A 22647-nucleotide genomic window follows, 5' to 3' on the forward strand; every position below is an offset into this window, starting at 1 on the left:
TGGAGCCCCTCCTGGGGGCAGCAGGAATGAGCTCCTGTCACGGTGTTCACAGGGGTCCCAGGATGAGGGAAGAGGCGAGGATCTGACTCCATGGTTCAGGTGGCTGATTTGTTATTTTATGATATATTACATTAAAACTATACTAAAAGAATAGAAGAAAGGATTTTATCAGAAGGCTAGCTAAGCTAAGAGTAGAATCAGAAAGAATGATAACAAAGGTTTGTGGCTCGGCTCTGTGTCCGAGCCAGCTGACTGTGATTAGAAACAACCACATGAGCCCAATCACAGATGCACCTGTTGCATTCCACAGCAGCAGATAATCAGTGTTTGCATTTTGTTCCTGAGGCCTCTCAGGAGGAGAAATCCCACGGAAAGGATTTTCCATAAAAGCTGTCTGTGCCAGTGCTCCCCGCAGGGCTTTGGCCCCCCGAAGGCTCTGTGTGCAGCTCCCCCCATCCCAGAGGTGCTGGGGTCCCATTTGGGGCTGGGGAGCCCCCAGGGCTGGGCAGGGGCTCCCTGGCAGCCAGCCCTGCCTGCAGCAGGTGCCTTTCCCCCTGCCAGCCCCGGCCTCCAGGTGATCCCACTTTAACCACCAGTGAAAATACAGCTCTGGAAATTGAGCCTTTAATGGAAATGAGTCATCTCCAAAGAGCTGCTGCGTTGGAAGCAGCAATTTGGAGCAGAGCTGTGTTAGACTCCGGGCTAGAGCCAAAATTAATGGAGAGCTCTCGAGCTTCCAGGAGTGTTCCCCTGCCCAGATCACTCTCCAGCAAAAAACAATTACTTAAAATATTTCCTAATAGTCAACAGAGTGCAGAGCAATATTTCTGCCTGTGATTGCATTGTGCCTGGCTGCTGTGGGGTCAGGCTGAGGGCTCCTGTCCCTTGCAGAGCTTTGAGGTAATGGTCAGAGGGGTCTGAGAGCAGCTGCTGGGGCCACAAAAAGCCAGGTCTGAGCAGTGTCAGCCCAGTGCAACTCCCCATCCCTTGATATTTTATTTTTCATGTTATTTTTATCCCAGCAATTGCAGTTTGAAATGGCTCTGCACTAGGAATGTGCTGTAAAGACATTATTACAGCCTGATTTTTCCTGGGGTTCAAGTACCTGCTGCGGTGGCAAAGGTGTGGTGGAGGCAGCAGATGGGAGCCACAGGGGCTTTGAGAAGTCCCCTCTTGCTTTTGTGGTTTAAAACAAAGCTGTGCTAAGAATAGGAAGGAATGATAACAAAGGTTTGTGTCTCGGCTCTCTGTCCAAGCCAGCTGGCTGTGATTCGCCATTCATTCGAAACAACCCCATGAGACCAATCCCAGATGCACCTGTTGCATTCCACAGCAGCGGATAATCAGTGTTTGCATTTTGTTCCTGAGGCCTTTCAGCTTCTCAGGAGGAACAATCCTAAGGAAAGGATTTTCCATAAAAGATGTCTGTGGCAGCGCAGACCCTTCCCAGAGTGAAATCCTTCCTGCTCTCAGAGAGCCCCTGAGGCTGTGGCCGTGTCCCTGTCACCTCCCTGTCCCTGTCACCTCCCAGCAGAGCTGGGGAGGGCAGCCCAGCCCTCCCTCTATGCAAACTGAACTCCTTTTAATACAGAGCGAGAGCTTCGAGACCTTTCATGGCTCCCTCTCATTCTTCATGAGCTACATATGTACATCAGCTCCAACACTCTGTCAGGGAACAGGGGTTTTCAATCAAAAAGACTGTCAGGAAAGCTGATTCACTAACAAGAAAGCTGTCAAGCTGTGACAGCTGCTGTCTTTGCAACCCCAAACAATCTGTTCAGTGCTAACTGTGACTTATGCTTGCATTTATTATCGGCAGTAATGAGTGCTGGCCTCGGCAGCAGCGCTGGGCTCACCTGGCAGCCTGGGATGCAATCTCAGCGAGCTGGATGGGAGCCCTGTGCTGCACAAAGCTCTGCCTCTGCTCCTGAGCTCTACCCAAGCCCCAGTGAAGCCCTGTCCCTGCTTCTGTAGTTCAGAGTGGGTCTGGGGGTTCCACCACTGCTGGGAGATAACGAGGGTGGGATTCTTCATTTCCCGCTTTGTGCTCAGTAATGGATTTCAGTTTAAACACAACATGTTTATCCACAGAAACCAGGGAAGAAATTTGGGCTGGTGCTTATTATCCCAGCCCCTCAGAGACCCCAAAATTCCCAGGAAGGGAAGGGAAGATCCTGAGGGCTTAGGCAGGTGCTGCTGTCCAGGTGTCAGCACTCACCCTGTCAGCTTCTAAAATGAGAAAAGAGCAAGAGCACCTTGACATGTCCCTCAAGCAAAGTCTTCCAGCTCTGTCTCACCATCCCCAAATCTGCTTTGCTGCAGTTCTGGCTGATTGCTGCCAGGCTGGCCATGGCAGAGCGGGGCTGGAGCTGGTTCCTCCTCCCTGCTGATCTGCACTCTCAGTGCTGCATCCATCCCAGCAAATCCCCTGCTGCAGCTCTGCCGGGCCAAATTCCCTCTGTCCCCTGCACCTGGGGAGCTCCAGCTGGGCCCAGTGCTGCCTGGCCCTGCAGCAGCAGGTTTGCTGTGGGTAACCAGTGTGTGGGGCACCTCTGGGAGCCCCTGGCTGGCTGTGACCCAGGTGTGATCCCAATAAATCCATCAGGGAGCTGCAGGGTGGGCTCAGGTGTGTGCTGGTGGCTGTGCTGTGTTTGGGGGGCACAGCCAGGCCCCAGATGGGTGTTTGGGGCTGGGGCATTGCACAGGGTGACCCCATCAGTGTCCCTATGCCCATGAAGGTGCCCTGGGGTGGTTTGGCCGTGGCAGGGGCACTGTGCAGGGTGACCCCAGCAGGGTCCCTATGCCCACGAAGGTGCCCTGGGGTGGTTTGGCCGTGGGGCTGCAGCAGGGCTCTGCCTGCATCCCCCCCTACCCTCAGGGACTTGGCTCCTTGCTTCCCAACTTTCCTTCCTTGGAAAGCCACCAGCTTGCTGTAGTTCATCTTCTCCTCAGCTTTGCTGCCAAAAGATGCTCTCAGCAATTCCTGGAAGCTGTTGGAGTCCATTGCTTGTGCCTTCCCTGGAGGGAAGGAGGGAGGGAGGGAAGCAGCGAGGCAGGGCCTGGTGTGGGCTCCCAGCCGGGCCCAGGCCCAGCTCTCCCTGCAGGCTGGCACGGCCCTGTGGCACTGTCCTGTCCCTGTCCCTGCCCTGCAGTGCCACTCTGATGTTTTCCACCCATTTACCAATCACCCGTGGGTTATAACCTTTGTGCTCAGCACCTCAGAGAGGTTTCCTGTCCAAACCCAGAAATGGCTCAGCAGGCAGGGATTTGGGGGCTCCAGTGTAATCCATGAGCTGGACTGAGGGAGGAGATGTGACATCCCTGTGACATCCCTGTGACATCCCTGTGACATCCCAGATCCCACCAGGGAATGCCTGAGGCTGCTCTCTCCCGAGGGGATGGCACCATTGTTCAATTCATCCATGAGGGCATTAATTAATCCACAAGGGGATGGCACCATTGTTCAGTTAATCCATGAGGGCATGGCACCATTGTTCAATTAATCCACCTTGAAAGTACAGGGCTGGTAAAGGGAAGGGCTGGGTAGGAAAGGCAAAGCTGAAGGAAGACACATTCAGATATTGGGGATATTGGAAGGGATTCCTGGCTGGGATGGCATTCCCAGAGCAGCTGTGGCTGCCCCTGCATCCCTGGCAGTGCCCAAGGCCAGGCTGGACATTGGGAGGCGTCCTTGCCATGGCAGGGGTGACACTGGATGGGATTTAAGCTCCCACCCAACCCAAACCAGCCTGGTATTCAGTGAAAAGCTCAAAACGGCGCCTGTGTTCCATCCAGAACTGAATTCTTCCCCCATCTCCTGTGTTTGCATGTACAATGTATGGAAATGTGTGTCAGGATGGCAGCGAGTCCAGATGCTGATAAGTGATGGAGAAAAGCTGGAATAAATCAGCCTGCAACTTGCTGAGCCCAGTGGTTGTTCCAGCTGTGTCTCTCCAATGTTTCTGCACGGCAGAGAAGGTTCTGACATGAGGAGCCATTATGAAACCACTCCATTAATCTGGGTAGAGGGAGGGCTGCTGCGCTGAATAAATTAGAAAAATTAAATAATCCAGAGTGTCGAAAGCCCATCTTAATTATTTAAAGTACAAGTAACGCTGTCTGGCTTGTTACTGCGTTGGTAAAACACTCGGAGGGTGTGTATACAGAAAAGAATATATTTGAATATCGCTGATATCTGTTCTTCTGAGCACAAAACACATCTCAGAAAACCTGCTCTCTTACCTGGAATTTTTTATCTTAACACCCTGGAAAGCAATTTCACTTACAAAAGATGGCATTAGGATGCCAAATTAAAAGCTGATGAAAACAGGGAAAATAAAAGATCTTTTTTTTTTCTTGACATTTACAATTAATGCCACAGAAATGTTGGTTTAATCAGACAATATGGGGGCTCACAAAGGTGAAATTGGAAGTTTCCAGCCCTGAATGCTCGTGTAAAAGTTAATAAATTCAGCTGGTAATCATTATGCACATGCTAGTTATAATAATTTACTGTCCATACCAAATCTTTATAAGCATTGTAATTAAATATAAAATGCACATTAGAATTATAATGAGTAATTAGGGCAACATAACTAATGTGCCTAAAAGTCCCGAAGCTCATTAAAATGTTAAAAGAGGAAACCTGCTGGCACTGGGGCTGGAGCATTCCCTGTGCCCAGGAATGCCATGGGTCTGACCCTTCCTTTAGACCCTTGGAAGCACAGTGGAGATAGTTGGGATGGAGACCATGTCCAACAGGTTTTTGGGCTGGTTTTGATTGCATGACCTGAGAATGCTATGGGTCTAACTCTCCCTTTAGACCCTTGGAAGCACAATGGAGATAGTTGGGATGGGACCAGGTCCAACAGGTCTTTAACTGGTTTTGGGGACCGGATCCAACAGGTTTTTGGGCTGGTTTTGATTGCATGGCCTGGGAATGCCATGGGTCTGACTCTTCCTTTAGACCCTTGGAAGCACAATGGAGATAGTTGGGATGGGGACCAGCTCCAACAGGTCTTTGGGCTGGTTTTGAGCAGAACCTCAGGGGTTAAGTTTGGGTTTCCATGAGAAGGTGTTGGGGAGATGCAGAGTGAGAACCAGGGACTGATTGGGTTGGGAGAGACCCTAAATCCCATCTCACCCCAGCCCTGCTGTGGCAGGGACCCCATCCATAGCCCAGGTCCCGTTCAGCCTGGTCTGGGCACTGCTGTGTGTGGGGTGACACCTGTGTGGGTCCCAGGTGTGACACCAAACCCTTGGGGACACCTGGCACCAGCTCTGGGGCGTGCTGAGCCCAGCCCTCCTCCCTGCTGTCAGAGCCCAGAGCACCTGTGGGTTTGATGATGTCCCCTACGAGGACTTGAAAGCCACAGAAGTTTAAGTAGTGTAATAATAAAATTATCACTGGGTGAAAAAGTAGATTTTGGGGTTTTTAGAATAGGGGTTTTGGGGACAAGATGGAGGGACTTGGGTGTGTCCAGCCTTTCTTCTTCTCTACCTCCATCTCCTGCTGTGATGTTGGCACTTTGGGATTGGTTTAGAGTAGAAGCTCACTGTTTAACACAGGTGATAGTTATTGGAATATTTATTATTATAAATATGTTATACACAGTTTGTAGTATAAAGAGATAGCACTGCCCCGAGGGCAGGCAGAGTGCCCGGAACTGTCCTGCTGGATGGACCTCAGCAGGTCAGAGAGAAAAATTTTTATACATAAGATACAATAAACAACTCTGAGAGCGAGAAATGAAGAACTGCAACTCATTCTTTGACCATGCAGGCGAAACAGAGACTGTTCATGTGTCTCAGGGCTGCAATAAACTGCAACCTTCGAGCCCCTGCAGTGGAGTGCACAGATCTGTGTTTTGGGGACAGTAAATGTGAGCTGTGGCCAGCAGCAGTCCCTGCCAGCCGTGTCCCAGGGACAGACAGACGTGCAGGACATGGGGATGCTCTGCACGGCTCCAGCCCCCGCCCCAAAAGCCTTTCCCAGCAAGGCACTTAGAGCCCGCGGGGAAATTGCTACCCAGCAGTTCCTGTAACTCATTTCCAAGGCAGGAATTGGGCTTGGTTTGAAGTGCCCTGCTCGGCAGGGATGAGCCACGGGAGGGGATTGAACAAGGAGCCACTGTGGGGACAGAAACCTCCGGATCTGAGTCACAGGAGCCGGCGCTGCCGACAGACACGGATAATCACATTTTCCCTCTACCCTTTTATTTAACCGTTATTTAGGAGACCCAGAAATGACAAATACATTTTAAATTATTAGTTTTACACCAGGTTTGCTTGTTAAGATCCCTGTTAGGTTTTATTGCGGTGTCTCTCTCGGCCGTTGATTTGTCTGGGTAACGCTGCCCTGGGAGCAGTGGGGGGCTGGCACCCCTTCCCTCCTCCTGCAGCCTCCCTCAGCCTCCCTCCCTCCTGCTGCTGCCCATCCCTGAGCCAGGGCGTGATTTCCTCGCTGGTGTTTATTGCTGTTTGTGCTGGGTGCCCAGCAGGAACCAGTCCCTCCCTCACACCTGCCATGGAGAAGCTCCAGCTGTGGGGTGTGAGGGAGGGCTGGAGCTGGGGTCTCACTGCTCCCACTCCTCCCTCCGGCCCCAGCTTCTTTCTAACCACATTTCTGCTCCCTGTGTTTGTCTCTGCCCGTTCAGGGCAGCCCTGGGCAGGTGAGCAGCAGCTCTGGGCTGTGGGATCTCACCTGCAGCTGCTCAGGCTTGCAGGGCTGATGGATTTCTGGCTCCTTAATTAGAGCTCCAGGAGCACAGCTGCACCCCACAGTTTGTCTTTGGAGTAAAAGCCATAAAATAAGCTGACAATGATAAATCCAGGAGATGGTGGCTCCAGCAATCTCCGCTTTGTGTTTCCATGCCTGTACTAACCAGGGATTTCCTGGAGCAGGGAACATTGATTTCCATTCTTGTTCCGAACAAACAGGAGCTGAAATCCTCCTCAAAGGGAGATCTGAGAAAATTTCCTCCTCAGAAGTTTTCCAGTAGTTTCCAAGCCAGCAGCAGAGCCTGGAATTGTTATTTGGAGCTGGGCTGCAGCTGGCATCCCCATCCCAGCTGCCCATGAAGCAGCAGAAAGCTGCAGGGCTTTATGCACCAGCTCATCCTGAAACACATTGTCAGGGATGTTCTGCCTTTGTGTAAAGAACAGCCAGCCAAGCAAGACAGAAATACCCCCAAAACAGCAAGGAGAAGGTGAGCAGGCCCAGGGGGAAGCAGCAAGGTGGTGCCTCTGAGGAACAGGGGCTTGGGACGTGACTCAGGCCTTCCTCATCTCTTATCTGCTCCTCCAGGGCTCACATCTTTGACACAGCCTGGGGAAGGAGTGTCCCTGTTGATTTTATGGAGTAACAAAAACAATCTGTATTTCTTATGCAGATTATGAAGGAGTCATGCAAATTGCTTACACATGTATTATCCCCTTCAATCGTTGATGTTCCCAGGTGAAAGCTAATGGATTTATGGATTGGTTTGCTGCAGTCATTGCATGAGAAGGCTGGAGGCAAGGGCTGAGAGGCTGATGAGGGAGGATGGAGGAGGGAGCAGCAGCCCTGCTTTAGCCCCAGGTGGAACTCCCCGTTCCAGTTTGGTTAAAAGCAGGGGTTGTGCTGAGGGCTGTGTTTGCTGTCCCTGGCCATGGCAGCTGTGCTCCCAGCAGGTTCCCTTCCTGCAGAGTGGGACAGAGCCCTGCTTGAGGGGGGACTGGCTGTCACTGTCCTGAGGGTCACAGAGAACATCCCATTGTGTCATTGACCACCTCCCAAGGAACGGCTAACGCAGGGCTTGCCCTGGATTTAGGGACAGAAACCTTTGCAGAGCTGGTGCGGGCACTGCCACGGTAAAGCACACAAAGGAAAATCCCTCAGAAGGGTCTGGGATGATCCACAGAGGATTTGGCAATGCAGAAGGCAGTGCAAAGGACAGGGATGCAGAGATAAGGCTGCACAAGGGCTTAGCGGTGCTCAGTCGTTGAGTATTTCAGATTTACAAAGCGATTTGGTGGGGTAACAAATCAGTTTACTGTAATTACAGCAATGCTCAGCTACAGAGCTGAGATAGGTGCACTGATCCATAATCGACTCACACTCAGGTAAAACGTGGTGTGCACCTGTTTCCAGGTGTGGAAATAGCCTGTCCAAAACTCCTTGTGCTTCAGGGAGACTTTTCCATCACATCCCATCCCATCCCATCGCATCCCATCCCATCCCATCCCATCCCATCCCATCCCATCCCATCCCATCCCATCCCATCCCATCCCATCCCATCCCATCCCATCCCATCCCATCCCATCCCTTGGGGTCTGCACCTGGAGGAGGTGGGGATGGGTAGGGGTCACTCAGCCCTGCTGCTCTGGGGCTGAAGGTGTTGCTGTGGCCACCACCAAGCTCCATCCAAGCCAGCACCTCCTGAGCTTCTCCCCAGCTTTTCCAAGAGCTCCTGCTGGCCAGGCTCGGCTGGGGTGGTCCCAGGGCCCCTCAGCACTCAGTGGTTCAGCTCCTGGATCCGGGCTGGGGGAGCAGCACCACGATGTGAGGGGAGCAGAGCGAGGCAGGCAGAGCTCCATGGGCCCATAAACACCTTAGAGCAACATCTGGAGAGCTGCTCGGGAAAAAATAAACAGATTTTTATTTATAAGTGATGTGGTTTGGTTTTTACAGCGTTTTGATGATGCACATAAATTATTGTTTAAAACCAGAGGACGTAAAAAGTTCCAGGAGGAGGCAGTTGTTGCCTTTGATAATCTCTTTCCTGAGGAATTTGCTGTGTTTTATTTTCAGCTGGCAGTTCCTTCTGCTGGTAACTGGAAAACCTGACAATTGCTTTTCATCTTTATTTGTGTCTGTAGTTCTAAGCTCAAAAAGTTTATTCCTATTTACAGTGTTTACTATTTAAAAAGACAAAATGCACTTACTGAAACAACTCAACGTGCAGCGGAATGATGGGAAAATCACTTTTCTCTGATATTTGTGGTTGGCTCAGAATTTTGGAGGTTCACTCTGCTAGTTTGAGACCTCAGAGGTTTGGGGGTGTGTGCAGCTGATGCAGGAGATCAGCGACCTGTCAGTGACAGGGTCCCCCAGTGCTGGGGGATGCTGTGCCTTTCCCAGTGCTCAGGATTTAAACACTGATGGCCAATTAAAGAATGCTGTGGATTGTGCTGGGGGACTGAAAAGCAGCTTTTTGCAGGACTGCATTGGTGTGTCTCCACAACTCAGCTGGGTTTTTACACCATGCACACGGAGCAGGATGTGTAGTGTGGGATGTGCAGTGTGGGATGTACAGTGTGGGATGTGCAGTGTGGGATGTGCAGTGTGGGATGTGCAGAGTGGGATGTGCAGAGTGGGATGTGCAGTGTGGGGTGAGCAGTGTGAACCAGGCACACACAGCAGGATGTGCAGTGTGGGATGTGCAGAGTGGGATGTGCAGTGTGGGATGTACAATGTGCACCAGAGCAGGACATGCAGTGTGGGATGTGCAGTGTGCACCAGACACATGGAGCAGGATGAGCAGTGTGGGATGTGCAGTGTGGGATGTGCAGAGTGGGATGTGCAGTGTGCACCACAGCAGGACATGCAGTGTGGGATGTGCAATGTGGGATGTGCAGAGTGGGATGTGCAGTGTGGGGTGAGCAGTGTGGGGTTTGCAGTGTGGGATGTGCAGTGTGGAATGTGCAGTGTGGGTTGTGCAGTGTGGGATGTACAATGTGCACCAGAGCAGGACATGCAGTGTGGGATGTTTTCCCTCTGCGGACGCACACAGTGCTGGAACGTGCCTCAAGCTGGAGCGAAGCCCCTGGAGGGGCCGAGAGGAGCAGCGGCGTTGGGTGACCTGCCTGTCCAGATGCCAATGTCCATCTCTTTCACAATTCTTATTTTGCAGTTGTCCCCACAATTCAGGAACTTAAATCCAGCGGTGTGATGCTTGGAGGGAACGGCCTGATCCGGTGCGAAGGTGCAGGAGTGCCTGCCCCGGACTTTGTGTGGTACAAAGGAGAGAGGAAGTAAGTAGCCCCTGCTCGCCCACCCCGCGTGTGCCAGGGCTGCTGCCAGGCTGGGGCTGCCCCGGGGGCCCATTCCAGAACCTTCCCAGCAGCAGAAGCAGTGCTTGGAGCTTGTACCAGTGTGCCTGGTACACACTGCTTGGGGCTGCTGGAGCTGCCCCGCGGCTCCTGTTGTGGCACAGGGGAAATGGCACAGCCCGACATCCAAAGGAGCTGCAGGAGCTCCAGAAACGCACTGGGAGAAGCTGCAAAGAGGATTTCTGTTTAATTTGCCTTCCTCACCTTTGAGAGCAAGGCTTTGAGGCAGGGTGAGTGGTGCCCTGGTTGTGCTCCCTGGGGTGAGCCCTGCAGGTCGCTGCAGCCAAGGGGTCAGGGGAGCTCTGAACCCTGAAGCCTGCCCTGTGTTCTGGGTTTGTGGGGCCCTTGTGGGTCAGCAGCAGCACCTCTGCAGAGCCCCTTTGTTCCCAAGGCAGCTCATTAAACAGGGAGGTGCTGGCTTTCCAGCAGGACATTTTACAGCTCTGGGCCTTTGCAGGAGCTCGTTTCTCTTGGGCTCACAGGCTGCAGAGGCAGGTGGATATTGTCCCTTGGAGCTGGGGAGCTTCAGGAATTTCCCAGCCTCCAAGCGCTGGGTTTGTCAGCTTGAACATCCCGTTAAACCTGGAGCTGGCAGGAGAATATTAATGACCCTTTTTCACAGAAAGCCATCTGTCAGCTCCCTCCTCAGCTGCTCCCCTCCTGCAGCACGAGCTGCTGTCCTCCTCCCTCTGCTGAGCCATGGCATCCCACCGTGTCCTGCAGCTCCTCTGCAGCTGATCTCCCCTGTAAGGACAGGAGTGTTTCTCTGTGCTGGCGAGATCCATCTGCACCCCATTTCCGTGGCTGTGCTGCTGTGCCCATCCCAGGGCCATTGCAGCACAAACACCCTTTCTGAGGGAATATTTCAGAGCAGGTTTGGGCACTCCAGGTTCAGTTAGCAGCTCCCAGCATGCTGATCACCTCTCTGTTTGTAGCTCTGCCCTGCTGAGCTCATCCATGGCAGCAGCAGGAGAGGCTGAGCAGAGCATTTCAGGACAGTCAGGCTGTGCCTCTGCTCCTGTGCTGGTGGAGTTTCACCTCTGCAGGAAAGCTCTGTGCTGCTGGCTCCTGCTGCTCAAATACTGGGTTCAATCTAGTGCTCCATCCTTTCAGGAACAGAGCTCTGGGGATCCTCGGGGTCCCTTCCAGCTCAGGGCATCCTGTGAGCTCCTGCTGGGGATCTCTGAGCCCCATCCCTTGCAGGAAAGGGGAAAACACCCACTGTCACTGTAGGACACAAAAAACCACAAGTGCACACCACTGTTCTCAAGGTAAAAAAGGGGAGTGTATTTTCTGACTGCAACATTTATGGATTTCCAAAAGTGACAGTGGGTTGGAGGGTGACAGTGCCACCTCTCCAATGACACTGTGCAAACCAACAGTCTGTCAAAATTCTCCTCCATAAAGGAATGCAAAACAATGAGTTATTTACAGAAAGTGTGTGAGAAAGTTCACTGCCAGAATGTCAACATCAGAAGGCTTAGAAAATCTTAAAAACCCAGGGTGACAACCCAGAGGTGGTTTTTTGCTGGTTTTGGATCCAGTGTCTCCCTTTGCCTCTGGAAGATGGGCAGCCAGCTCAGGGTGAGCACTGGCCAGCTCAGGATGGACCTTGGCTAGCCCAGGGTGAGCCATGGCCAGCTCAGGCACTGCTTTCAGCTCTCAGAGAGCATCTCCATTACCCTGCAGATAATTTCCAACTGTGCTCCACAGCTGAATTTGCTCCCTGGGAGTGCACACCCTGCTGGATTCCCGGCTAACACAATAGAGAGGATCCCATTCTTGTCAGATACTCTTGGGCTGGGATTCCTCTTTGTTAGAAATCGGGATGGATTGTTCAATAAATTAGCAGTGGGAGTTAGCCCTGCAATCATAAGTGTGTGTGCAGTGCCTGAAACAAGGCTTTTGGGGGTGGAAATTGCATTGTTGTTACTGAGATTGATGTGAATCCAAAAGCACCATTCCCAGGCTCCAGGGATCACCTCATCATAAAATACCCATTAAAGCTAAACACAGAGACAGTAACAGACTGCACTGAGTTAAAGTTATTGCTCTTTGAGGCAGGGAGGGCTGGTTCTGCTAATCACTGCCTTCCCAGGAGCTCTGTTCAGCAAATTCCCACAGGAGCTGGTGCGCAGGGTGGGGAGAGCTGGAGAAAATTTGGGGGAGAAGTTAATAAATCATCTCAAAACTGTCCTAGAAACATCACATGGTTGGGTTGGGGGGGATCTTGAAGTTGATTCCATTCCAACCCCCTTCCTCTGTGCCAGGGGGCTCCAGGGTGGATCGAGGGGCCCTTCCAGGGATGGGTGTCAGGAATGTGTGTGCCTTTGGAGATTATTGGGGATTCCCTGTGCAGAGCTACCATGGCTTCACTGTGCCAGCTCTGAACCCAGGCCGTGTGCTGGGCTTACAGGAATTAGAGCTCAGACATTAAACAGCCACAGGGAAGAAGCCCAGAAGTCACCTAAATGAAATATTAAAGTATTCATTCCCTTTTCCCTCTCAAAGCAAACAAGGCTTACATGTGGAATGGCAAAGCTCATTATCATGGTTCCATCAATTAGAGCACGGTGCAGGTGCTCTGGGATGGAGGGATGGAGGCAGAGGCAGGGCCTGGGGCTGGCACTGGGGGAGCTGGGGATGCCAGGGAGCCATCCTGCAGTGAGGAGGGGCTGGCACTGCCCTGGGTACACAGAGCAGGGGGAAGGGGCGTGCAGGGTGGCTGCACACACCCAGAGGGCTGTTGTGCACACTTAGAACACTGTTGTGCACACACCAGGACACTGTTGCACACTCCTCAGGATGCTGTTGCAGCCTGGCAGTCACTGGGTGAGGCCCAGCAATAAATGATTACATAATAAACGCTTATATAATAAATGATTATACAATAAATGATAAATGGGAGCTCAGTGCTGAGCGTGGCCAAGCCTTGCACAGAGCAGCAAATTCTCCAGGAACAGTTCCTGCTCCTCCAGCTGCACACAGACACTGTTGGGCAGCTCCTGCTCTGGGAATTGTGTGCTCATCCATCTGCACCCCTGCCCAGCCCCGTTTGCCCCAAGATCCCAGCCCTGGGCCCCCAGTGCCAGCCCCGTGCCAGCTGGGCTGCAGGGACACAGCAGGCAGGCACTGTCACTTGTTTGAGGCAGATGTCACCCGGGACAGGGCATGGTGACAGCAAAGACCCCAGAGATGTCACCTGGCACAGGGCATGGTGACAGCCCTAACCCCAAAGATGTCACCTGGACAGGGCAGGGTGACGGCACAGAGGCTCTGCAATCCCATTTCTCTGTGTTTCATGCCCATGGGTGTGGCACATCCTCTCCCCAGCCCTGGGCTGGAGGAGCAGGGTCCTTCACAGCAGCACCAGCTGCCCAGGGAGCAGAAATCCCATGAGAGCAGCACCTGCAGGGCCCTGATGGAACAGAGGCACCCCATGGCAATGAGCAGTGCTCACTCCACATTCAGCAACGTTCACCTCCACAAGTGCAATTAATGGCAGATTTGCCAAGGTTTGCAGACAGAACGGTGGAAGATGGCACTAATTCACAGGATATATGATTATATCCTTCAATATAGCCGACAAAAATTGCATTCTTAATCCAAAACTCTGCTCCGTATGGGAAATGGAAGGAATTATGAGTAATAACTGTGGCGAGTTTTTAATAACACGGTTCCCCTTCTCGTCTCCTTGTTTGATCAGACGTGGCTTGCCTAGGACAACATCATTAAATGGGTTCTCCTGCTTTGTCCTGGTGCCCAGCAATGCTCCTGGCACGGCTTTGGGAGCACTATCCACACACCTGCATTTTCCCCGTGAATTTGGGGTGGGCAGCTCCAAGCTGGGTGAGAAGAGACCTGATTTGGCTTTTTTCTCTGCTTCATTACCTGCTGCTGCCCAGGCTGCTGCCTCAGCAGTGCTGCTGGAGCGTTTTGTCCCTAATTGCAAGGCTCATTTGCAGCTGTGGAGCCCCATAAACAAAACCACGGGCACAGTCCTGGCTCCTAATCCTCCCCGGCCACCAGCCAGAGCTGTGACAGCACACAGCAAACTCCAGGGGCTGAAAAGACCCCCTTGAAATGACTCTCTTAGAAAGGCTTGCCAGGACCCCTTTCTGCCCCAGGGGGGTATTTCAATTCCCAGTTGGCTTTGCCCAGTTTAAAACCCAAGCTGTGCATGCAGGGGTTTGTGTCCCTGCTCCTGCAGGCAGGAAGGGCTGTTGGTGTTTATTTTCTCTCAGCTGCAGGACATTGAGGGAGCACTGTTCCCCTCACACCCCCAGCCCCAGGGCTCCCCAAAGTGCCAGGGATTGTGCTCAGCACAGCTCACAAAGAGCTCACCCTGCTCCCAGGGCTGTCTGTAAAACCAGGAAAGAAAAGAGAGCTGTGAATATAAAAAAATAAATAAAATAAATCTCGGTTGTGGTATATGAGTTATAGACATTTTCTTTTTGCTTTCTAGACTGATCAATGGTCAACAAGGAATCACTATTAAAAATTATAGTACAAGATCCCTTCTTACTGTTACCAATGTGACAGAAGAGCACTTTGGCAACTATACATGTGTCGCTGCCAACAAGCTAGGGACGACCAATGCCAGCCTGCCTCTCAACCGTAAGTAACGGGGACGTGGGGCCAGAGCTCTGCTTGCTTCCTGCCAGCCCCGAGGGTCCCACAGCCACAGGAGCAGAGTGTTTGTTCCCCCTGAGCACCTGGAGATGCCCCTGTGCCCGTCGGGGCTCGGCGTGCCGCGAGTTCTGAGCGTGGGGTCTGTAATTGGGGTCTGTGCTGTGTTTTGGGGCATCGGGGGCTGTGGCAGCAATCCCAGCTAACCCTCCCTGCTGTGGTGGTGCACAATGGGCACAGGCACAGCTTCCTGTGATCCTGCGATCCTGTGATCCTGCTATTCTGTGACCCTGTGATTCTGCAATTCTGGTATTCTGTGATTCTGTGATCCTGTGACCCTGTGACCCTGTGACCCTGTGATTCTGCTATTCTGCGATTCTGTGGATCTGTGATCCTGCTATTCTGTGATCCTGTGATCCTGTGATTCTGTGATTCTGTGTCTGTGGTTCCTGCTCCCAGCAGCAGCCCCAAGTCCCTACGGGGGCACTGCCAACATGGACAGAGATTTCCCAGCACATTCCCAGGAGCAGCCTGAGCTGCAGAGCTGGGCTGTGCCAGGGCTCTGTCCCACCTGGCTCTGGCAGTGGGTGCAGAGGCACAATGGGCACAGGCACAGCTTCCTGTGATCCTGTGATTCTGTGATCCTGTGATTTGGTGATTCTGTGATCCTGTGATTCTGTGATCCTGTGATCCTGCAATCCTGTGATTCTGTGATCCTGTGATCCTGTGATTCGGTGATTCTGTGATCCTGTGATCCTGTGATTCTGTGATTCCCAGGGGCAGCCTGAGCTGCAGAGCTGGGCTGTGCCAGGGCTCTGTCCCACCTGGCTCTGGCAGTGGGTGCAGGGCAGAGCAGTCTCTTGGAGAAGGCAATGAGCAGTGTGAGAGGTGGTGGATGCTCGGTGTGGAGGTTGCCCCAAAGGGCCCCAAGGTGCTGTCGGGGAGGGATTTTTAGCTGTGCCTTGGTGGCATTTCAGTGCTGCTGGATCCAAAGGTGTTTGTGGTGCAGCTCTGGTGCTGCTCTCTTGTTCTGATGGTTATAAAAGAGAGACAAAACTCCTACACTTAAATATATTCCTCACCGCGTGGAAATGCAGAGTTTCAGTTGCTCAAATCCCACAATTATTGCCTTCCTTCCGTGAAATTTCCTCCTGAACCTGCTCCCCATATGATGAGTGTTGTCAGAGGTTCTGAATTCCTGCAGGAGAGATGTAACAGGCACAAAATAACAGGGAGCCTTTGCTGCCATTTATTTAATATTTGAGGGATCATTACCAAAGCGGGAACGACATTACACTTATTTTAAACAGAAAATGTGAGTGAAAACAAAGGAATATTAAGGCAGAAGGAGCTGGAATTTGGTGTATTTGCAATTCAGAGCAGGTAGAGGGAAGGTCTGGCTTCATTTGAACAGAGCAGAGCTGAATCTGTCTCTGAGCTGCTGCCAGGGTTTTTTCCATCTTAAATTGTAAGGTGCCTTGTAGCCACCCTTACAAAGCACTTTGAGAGGCAGAGGTTGAAAAATGTCACAGAAGTGCCAAGTGCACCGGTACAAATCATAAAAATAGATGTTCTCCATCATGAAAGAAAGGGGAGGTGGGAAGCAGAATGGTCTGAGAGAAAATTCTGGAAATCTGGGTCTGCTCCTGACCTCAGGAGGGAAATGGGGGGGCATTGGCTCAGAGGTCTGACTCAAAGAGCAAGCTGAAATGTCTTATTTTATATTGTGATTGCTTTAATCCAGCTTTCAAGCAAGGAGAGCTGTCCTAAAGGTGGTGATCTGGATCTTGGTTGGGAGTGAGGATCATTTGGTGAAGTGTTTCCTTTGTTTATAATTTACATTACTATTATCTAGAAGCATTATCCCTTTAAAAAAACTACCAAAAAAAAGTAACAGTAATTCTCAGGACTTAGCAACTCGCTAAGCGTGGACTCCTCAATCCCCGAGTGAGAATGCTGTGCTGTGAAACTCTTGCATTTCATTTATCTGGCAGGGAGAGTGGCCATATGTGCAGGTTCAGGTGTGTGTGAGGGAGCTCTGCCCGCCCGCCTGCAGCGCTCAGGGACCAAATGTGGGCTCAGGGCAGCTCCATTTGCTGCTGGGGAGCAGCAAATGGAATAGAACTGGTGCCCCATTGCAGGGCCTGGGGCTGCTCTGGGGTCACACAGTCCGAGTGAGGTTCTTTACAAAACCTGGCAGCCCACAGGTTTGTGCATCCTTGTCCTTTCCTAACAGATTCTGCCAGAGAAATTGCTTTTTCCATGGCCGGTTCTGTGATCCAGAGGTGTTCCTGATGTCCAGGTTCACACAGAATCCTTGGATATGCTGCCAGTACCTATGAAAAAATGTAAATAATTGTGAGAAGCTGCCCAAGAGGTCAGGAGTGACGTTGGGAAGGAGAAGGAGCCTTGTGACAGGGATGTGGTGGTGTTTTCTGTGCTGGTTCCATCACACAAGGAGTTGGGAAGGAGAAGGAGAGGGATGTGGTGGTGTTTTCTGTGCTGATTCCATCACACAAGGACTCCACCGAGCCAGCAGCTGCCTGTGCCCTCCTGGCTGGTGGCACACGTGTGGAATCTTGTCTCCACACTGCAGAGGCACCAGACCATGCCCTGCATTTCCATGTGCCGCTTGCCTCGTGAGCTGGCATGAGGAGGAGAGCTCTCGGGGTTTCTGTCAGAGTCTCTCTTTCCCACCCTGAGACTGAAAAAGGAGTCAGGATTCTCTGGCTGTGGTTTTCAAGGTTGTTTATTCTCTGTTACCTATAACAATCTTTCTCTGACCTGCTGAAGTCTGTCTAGCAGGCTGGCCCATGGCACACTGACAGTGTTATTTTCTTATACTTAAAACTACATGTACATTATTTACAATAACTTCCCAATATCTATCATCTATGTTAGACAGTGAGCTTCTACTCTAAACCAATCCAAAAATGCCACCATCACCTGTCACTGCAACCAAACAACACGAGCACACACACAGCTGCTCTCAAGGTAAAAAAGGGAAGTTTATTTCCTGACTCCAACATTTATAGATTCCCAAAAGTGACAGCGGATTGGAGGGTGACAGTGCCACCTCTCCAATGACACTGCACAAACCTTCTGCTCAGTCCTAGCTCCACAGCTTTGCCTGGCCCACCACATCTGACATTTCTGGAGAGAAATGCACTCTCCAGGGAAATTCCCTTTGTGTCCACAGCTTCTGCTGTTGTCCAATTACCTAAGAAAGATTTTGCTATTTTATCTCTCAAATACCGGCCTAGAAAGCAAATCAAATTTCAATTTGCATAGTTCTGTCTCAGCCAGGAGGGCTGGTCTGCGTCAGAAAATATAATAGAAAAAGTGTCTGTAGGTATATATATATATATATTTATGAGCTTAAATGAAAATTCCTGTTCTCATTAGGAGCCTGCTGGAGTCAGTCAGAGGACAGATATTGATTTAGCAAGGTTTGGGTGCAGCCCAAGGTCTGCAGGAGCCATCAGTGTGCAGAGAACTGGTGCCCTGCAGCTCATTGTCCCTTCACCCCTCCCTGGGTGCTGTCCTGAGCTCATGTGGTTGTTTCTAACTAATGGCCAATCACAGCCAGCTGGCTCGGACTCTTTGTCTGAGCTACAAACCTTTGTTATCATTCCTTCCTATTCTGAGGGCACTCATATGACCGTGTTCACAGGGGTCCCAGGATGAGGGAAGAGACAAGGATCTGACTCCATGTTTCAGAAAGCTGATTTATTATTTTATTATATATATTACATTAAAACTATACTAAAAGAATAGAAGAAAGGATTTCATCAGAAGGCTAGCTAAGAGTAGAATCAGAAAGAATGATAACAAAGGTTTGTGGCTCAGCTCTCTGTCTGAGCCAGCTGACTGTGATTGGCCATTAATTACAAACAACCCCATGAGACCAATCCCAGATGCACCTGTTGCATCCCACAGCAGCAGATAACCATTGTTTGCATTTTGTTCCTGAGGCCTCCCAGCTTCTCAGGAGGAACAATCCTAAGGAAAAGATTTTTCATAAAATATCATAACTACACATCCACTCCACATTGAAATGCTCCTGGAGTCCAACAAGCTGGTGAGAATTCAGAGCAGCAGGGCTGTGAATGCACAGAAAACCCCCTCAGAGACCCAGGGATTGATGGAGCGCTGCTGTTCCAATGGAAAACAGCTCTGAGAGCTGCCAGCCAGCCCCAGAATTCCCAGATTCTGGCATTCCCATGCAGGAAAACCTCCCTGCCCTCCCCTGTGCCCTGGAACAGCAGCTCAGCTGAGCCAGAGCCCCTGGCAGGGCTGCTCCAGAGCACATTGTTGCAACTCTGCACCTTGGATTCATATATTCAGACAATGAGATGAATGGCCAAATCCCCCATTTGTGCAAGTCATAACAATTCTGTTAAACGCTGGGTTTGAGCTCCTTCCATATGGATGCCAACTGCTGCTCCAGGTAACAATTACCGAGAGTTATGGAGGAATTTTCTCTAAATCCATTTTCCAGCTTGAGCTTTATTATGAATTATATGACAATAAGTGACTGAGATGGGATGAGGCAGAAATAACCTGTTTGAGCAAGGCCAGGAACATGAGTTTCTCCTTGACGTGTAGAGGAAATTTAAAGGCCTGAGAGTGGATCAGGGAAAAATCAAACAAAAATCAAAGACAAGCCACGAGATCTTCGCTGTGGGTTTTTGCTGAAGTTGTTCCAATGCTCTGGTTTGTTCCATTTGTGTATGTATGCACAAATTGTGCAGTTACCCACAGCTCACAGGGTTCCGACTCCTCTTCTTACCCACCTGGTTTAATCAGAGGGGTTGAGGCGTGGCCAAATCCTCATCTCAATTATCAGCTAATTATCATAAAATCCTGGAATATCCTGGGTGGGGAGGGACCCACAGCAATCCCTGACCCAGCTCCTGGCCCTGCACACACCCCACAGTCCCCTGCCCCTGAGAGTGTGCTCCAAGCAACGATTAAAACATTCCATGGAATTTAAAATTTTAAATTTAATTTAAACATTCCATGGAATTTAAAATTTTAAATTTAATTTAAACATTCCATGGAATCTAATCCCCTGTCTGTGCCCCCTCAGGGTGAGAGGCACCCATGGGCAGAGCTTGCTGTACCTGGAGCTCCTTCTCAGAGTACAAAACCTCACAGGAAATCTTAAAAAATTGAAAATCTAAAGAATACCTTGTGTAACAAATGGGAGGAAGACAAGAAGTGCTGTAAATAGCACTATAAATAATGATATAGATTTATTTCACAGTCTGGAACACAAACTGGCCTCAAAACTTGGGGAGGAGGCTCAGAAAGGAGAGACAGGAACAGAGGAGGGAACAGTCCCCAGGTAAGGGACTGAAGGCAATTCCTGTCTTCAGGAACCCAAGACTTTGGTATTTAAGCAAATAATATAACAGGTTGGAAAATGCCAGAACTAAAATAATTTCCCAGACAAATTCTGGGTTAATTGACAAAAGCATTTGCTTAAACCCAAACATTTACCTGTAAAGTCTGTGTGCTTCTACCGAGTCAGGTGTTTGTAATTTGGGGGTTACCAGAAAATGCAGAGAGATGATGATTCCAGAGCTTCACTGCACTTCCCTGGGAGCTGCTGTGAGCTCTGGGTGTCTGGGCACTCAGGGAGCTGAATGGGGAAAAAAAATAAATGCTTTTTTATTTTCTTTTATTTTTTGGCTGCAAGGAAGCGAAAAATAACTTCAGAGGTTTTAAAAACAAGAGGTTTTCAGCGAGCCCACACCAGAAGCACTAATTAACCTCTGTGCTGAACCACAGAGGTAACAAAATGCTGAGGTGCCTCAACGAGCCTCGAAAATCAAGAGCTCAATTACTGCTGGCCTTAATTCCTCCTCCAGGTTTGTGTGTGGAGATTTGGACTGGATTTACAATAATAAATTGAGCATAAAAGCTTTCTCTTCTCAGGGCTCTTCCAAGCCTCTGGCATCAGAGGCTTTGATTTGTGATATCAGAACTATTCACTGAAAAGCGCTGTAATGAATTTTTCAGAAACTTCCCTTTTTTCCCCCACATATCTCAAGTAACAAAGCTGATTTCCTGACTTTTAAATGTCCTGCATGAAGCACCTAGAGAAATAACTTGAGTTTTACCATGGGAGAAGGTGGTATTCCTGTGAGACCACTTCCTGATATTCAGATTTTTAGGCTTGGCAATATTTGGATTTACTGACTTTATTCAAAAATAAAACACAAGCATGAGAATGGGATTTAAATTTAAATAATTCTGTTAATTTATTCAGTTAAAATTATATTCCAAGGGAAGGAAGAGAAATTTTAAATTGCTGGGGATGTGAGGAAGGAAGGAGCAAATCTCATGGAGTGGCTGCACCCTATGACGATGTAGCAGCTTTAATTTAGGCAAAAAATGGTCCGTTTTTTGCCAGCCCTTTTTCTGAGGTGCTGAGCTGTCCAGGGTGCTGCAGGTACGTGAGGAAATGCCTGCAGGCATGGGAAATCTGAGTCGGGATGGAGCTGTGGCTTATCTGAAATAAAAGGACATAAAAGTGGGTTCTGTTTTGGTTGGTTTTTGGTTTTTTTTCATTGTAATTTTACAGCCAGAGGTAGTTCTGTGCATTTCTTCACCTTCTTCATCAAGGTAATTCAATTTACTCATCTCAATCAAGCGCAGAGTTTAAAAAGTCGGCTCCTGCTATTATCAGAGCAGGATGTTGTATGAAGGATGCCTGGTCCAGGCTGTGCTTTGGGAAGTGCCTTTGCAGAGCACTGAGGGTTTCCCCAGTTCTGGTTCCCAGCAGGCTCTGCCCATCCCTGCTCTGTTTTCCTGGACAGCTGTGCCTCCCCGGGGCTCACCTGGCCCTGCACTAAAACCCACACCAGGGTTCACTGCTGGGCTCCTCTCTGCTCCCTGCCCTGCTGCACTGCAGCTGGAAATGAAAAACTGAAAATACAAGAATACCTTGTGTAACAAATGGGAGGAAGACAAGAAGTGCTGTAAATAGCACTATAAATAATGATATAGATTTATTTCACAGTCTGGAACACAAACTGGCCTCAAAACGTGGGTTGGAGGGAGGGAGGAGCCTCAGAAAAGGGAGACAGGAACAGAGCAGGGAACAGTCCCCAGGTAAGGGACTGAAGGCAATTCCTGTCTCTCCTGGGCAGGAAAAGTGGGTTATTAAAATATTGGTGCAGGTGCATCAGGAAGTTTTCTCATAAGCCAGGCCCAGGAGAGAGTCACTCACACTGATCAGAGGCCAATCCTCCACCCAATGCAAAGCACTCCTTCATTAGAGGGTTATTAAGTGCAGAACTTATTTTCATATCCAGTTGCTGAGCAAAGCCCTGGGGGCTTTACAAATGAATTAGATATTGATCAGGGATATCCCCAGTTTTCAGAGAGATCAGAAAATAGATTTTAAACGCACAGGGGACAGCCAGGGCCACCCAGGGCTGAGGCCCCTCTCCCTGGGGCTCCTCTCCAGGCTGAGCAGCCCCAGCTCCCTCAGCCTTTCCTGGGCACCGAGATGCTCCAGGCCCTTGCTCAGCTCCAGGAGCTCCTGGCCCTGCTGTGCTGAGGAGCCAGAGCTGGGCACAGCACCCAGAGGTGTCCCCAGGGTTGGGCACAGCACCCAGAGGTGTCCCCAGGGCTGGGCACAGCACCCAGAGGTGTCCCCAGGGCTGGGCATACAGCAGGATAATCTGCTCCTTCTTAAACTCTAACTCCATCTTAATTAATCTCCTTTCACAGAAATTGTAGTCATTTCATGAATCTCATCATGACATGGGCACATCTCCCGTGTAATTTATAGAGATTGTAATGATTCATTTGATAGGCATTGTCTGTGGATTTCGGCTCGTCAGGGATCAGCAGAGCTATAATTACACAGTAATTACTAAATAAGTTATTCACAAATTGCTGTGCCAGTGA

The 22647-nt window shown here is 50.3% G+C and overlaps 1 protein-coding gene across 6 annotated transcripts in view; it reads left to right on the forward strand.

Moving 5' to 3' along the window:
• The window catches only part of NEGR1 (neuronal growth regulator 1), a 167773-nt gene that overhangs the window by 95475 nt on the left and 49651 nt on the right, over positions 1-22647 (forward strand). For 5 of the 6 annotated variants that reach the window (XR_012581229.1, XR_012581228.1, XR_012581230.1 and 2 more), the window contains exons 5-6: positions 9894-10014; positions 14558-14709. The exons of the other annotated variant lie outside the window; for it this stretch is intronic. Coding sequence is in view for 2 of the 5 variants with exons in the window: in XM_074545553.1 (XP_074401654.1) it covers positions 9894-10014; positions 14558-14709 (273 nt within the window). In the remaining 3 variants the exon portion in view is untranslated. The remainder of the gene's footprint in view (positions 1-9893; positions 10015-14557; positions 14710-22647) is intronic. 6 annotated transcript variants of the gene reach the window in all.

The sequence above is a fragment of the Zonotrichia albicollis genome, chromosome 8 (assembly GCF_047830755.1).
Source record: "Zonotrichia albicollis isolate bZonAlb1 chromosome 8, bZonAlb1.hap1, whole genome shotgun sequence".
Classification (NCBI taxonomy): Eukaryota; Metazoa; Chordata; class Aves; order Passeriformes; family Passerellidae; genus Zonotrichia; species Zonotrichia albicollis.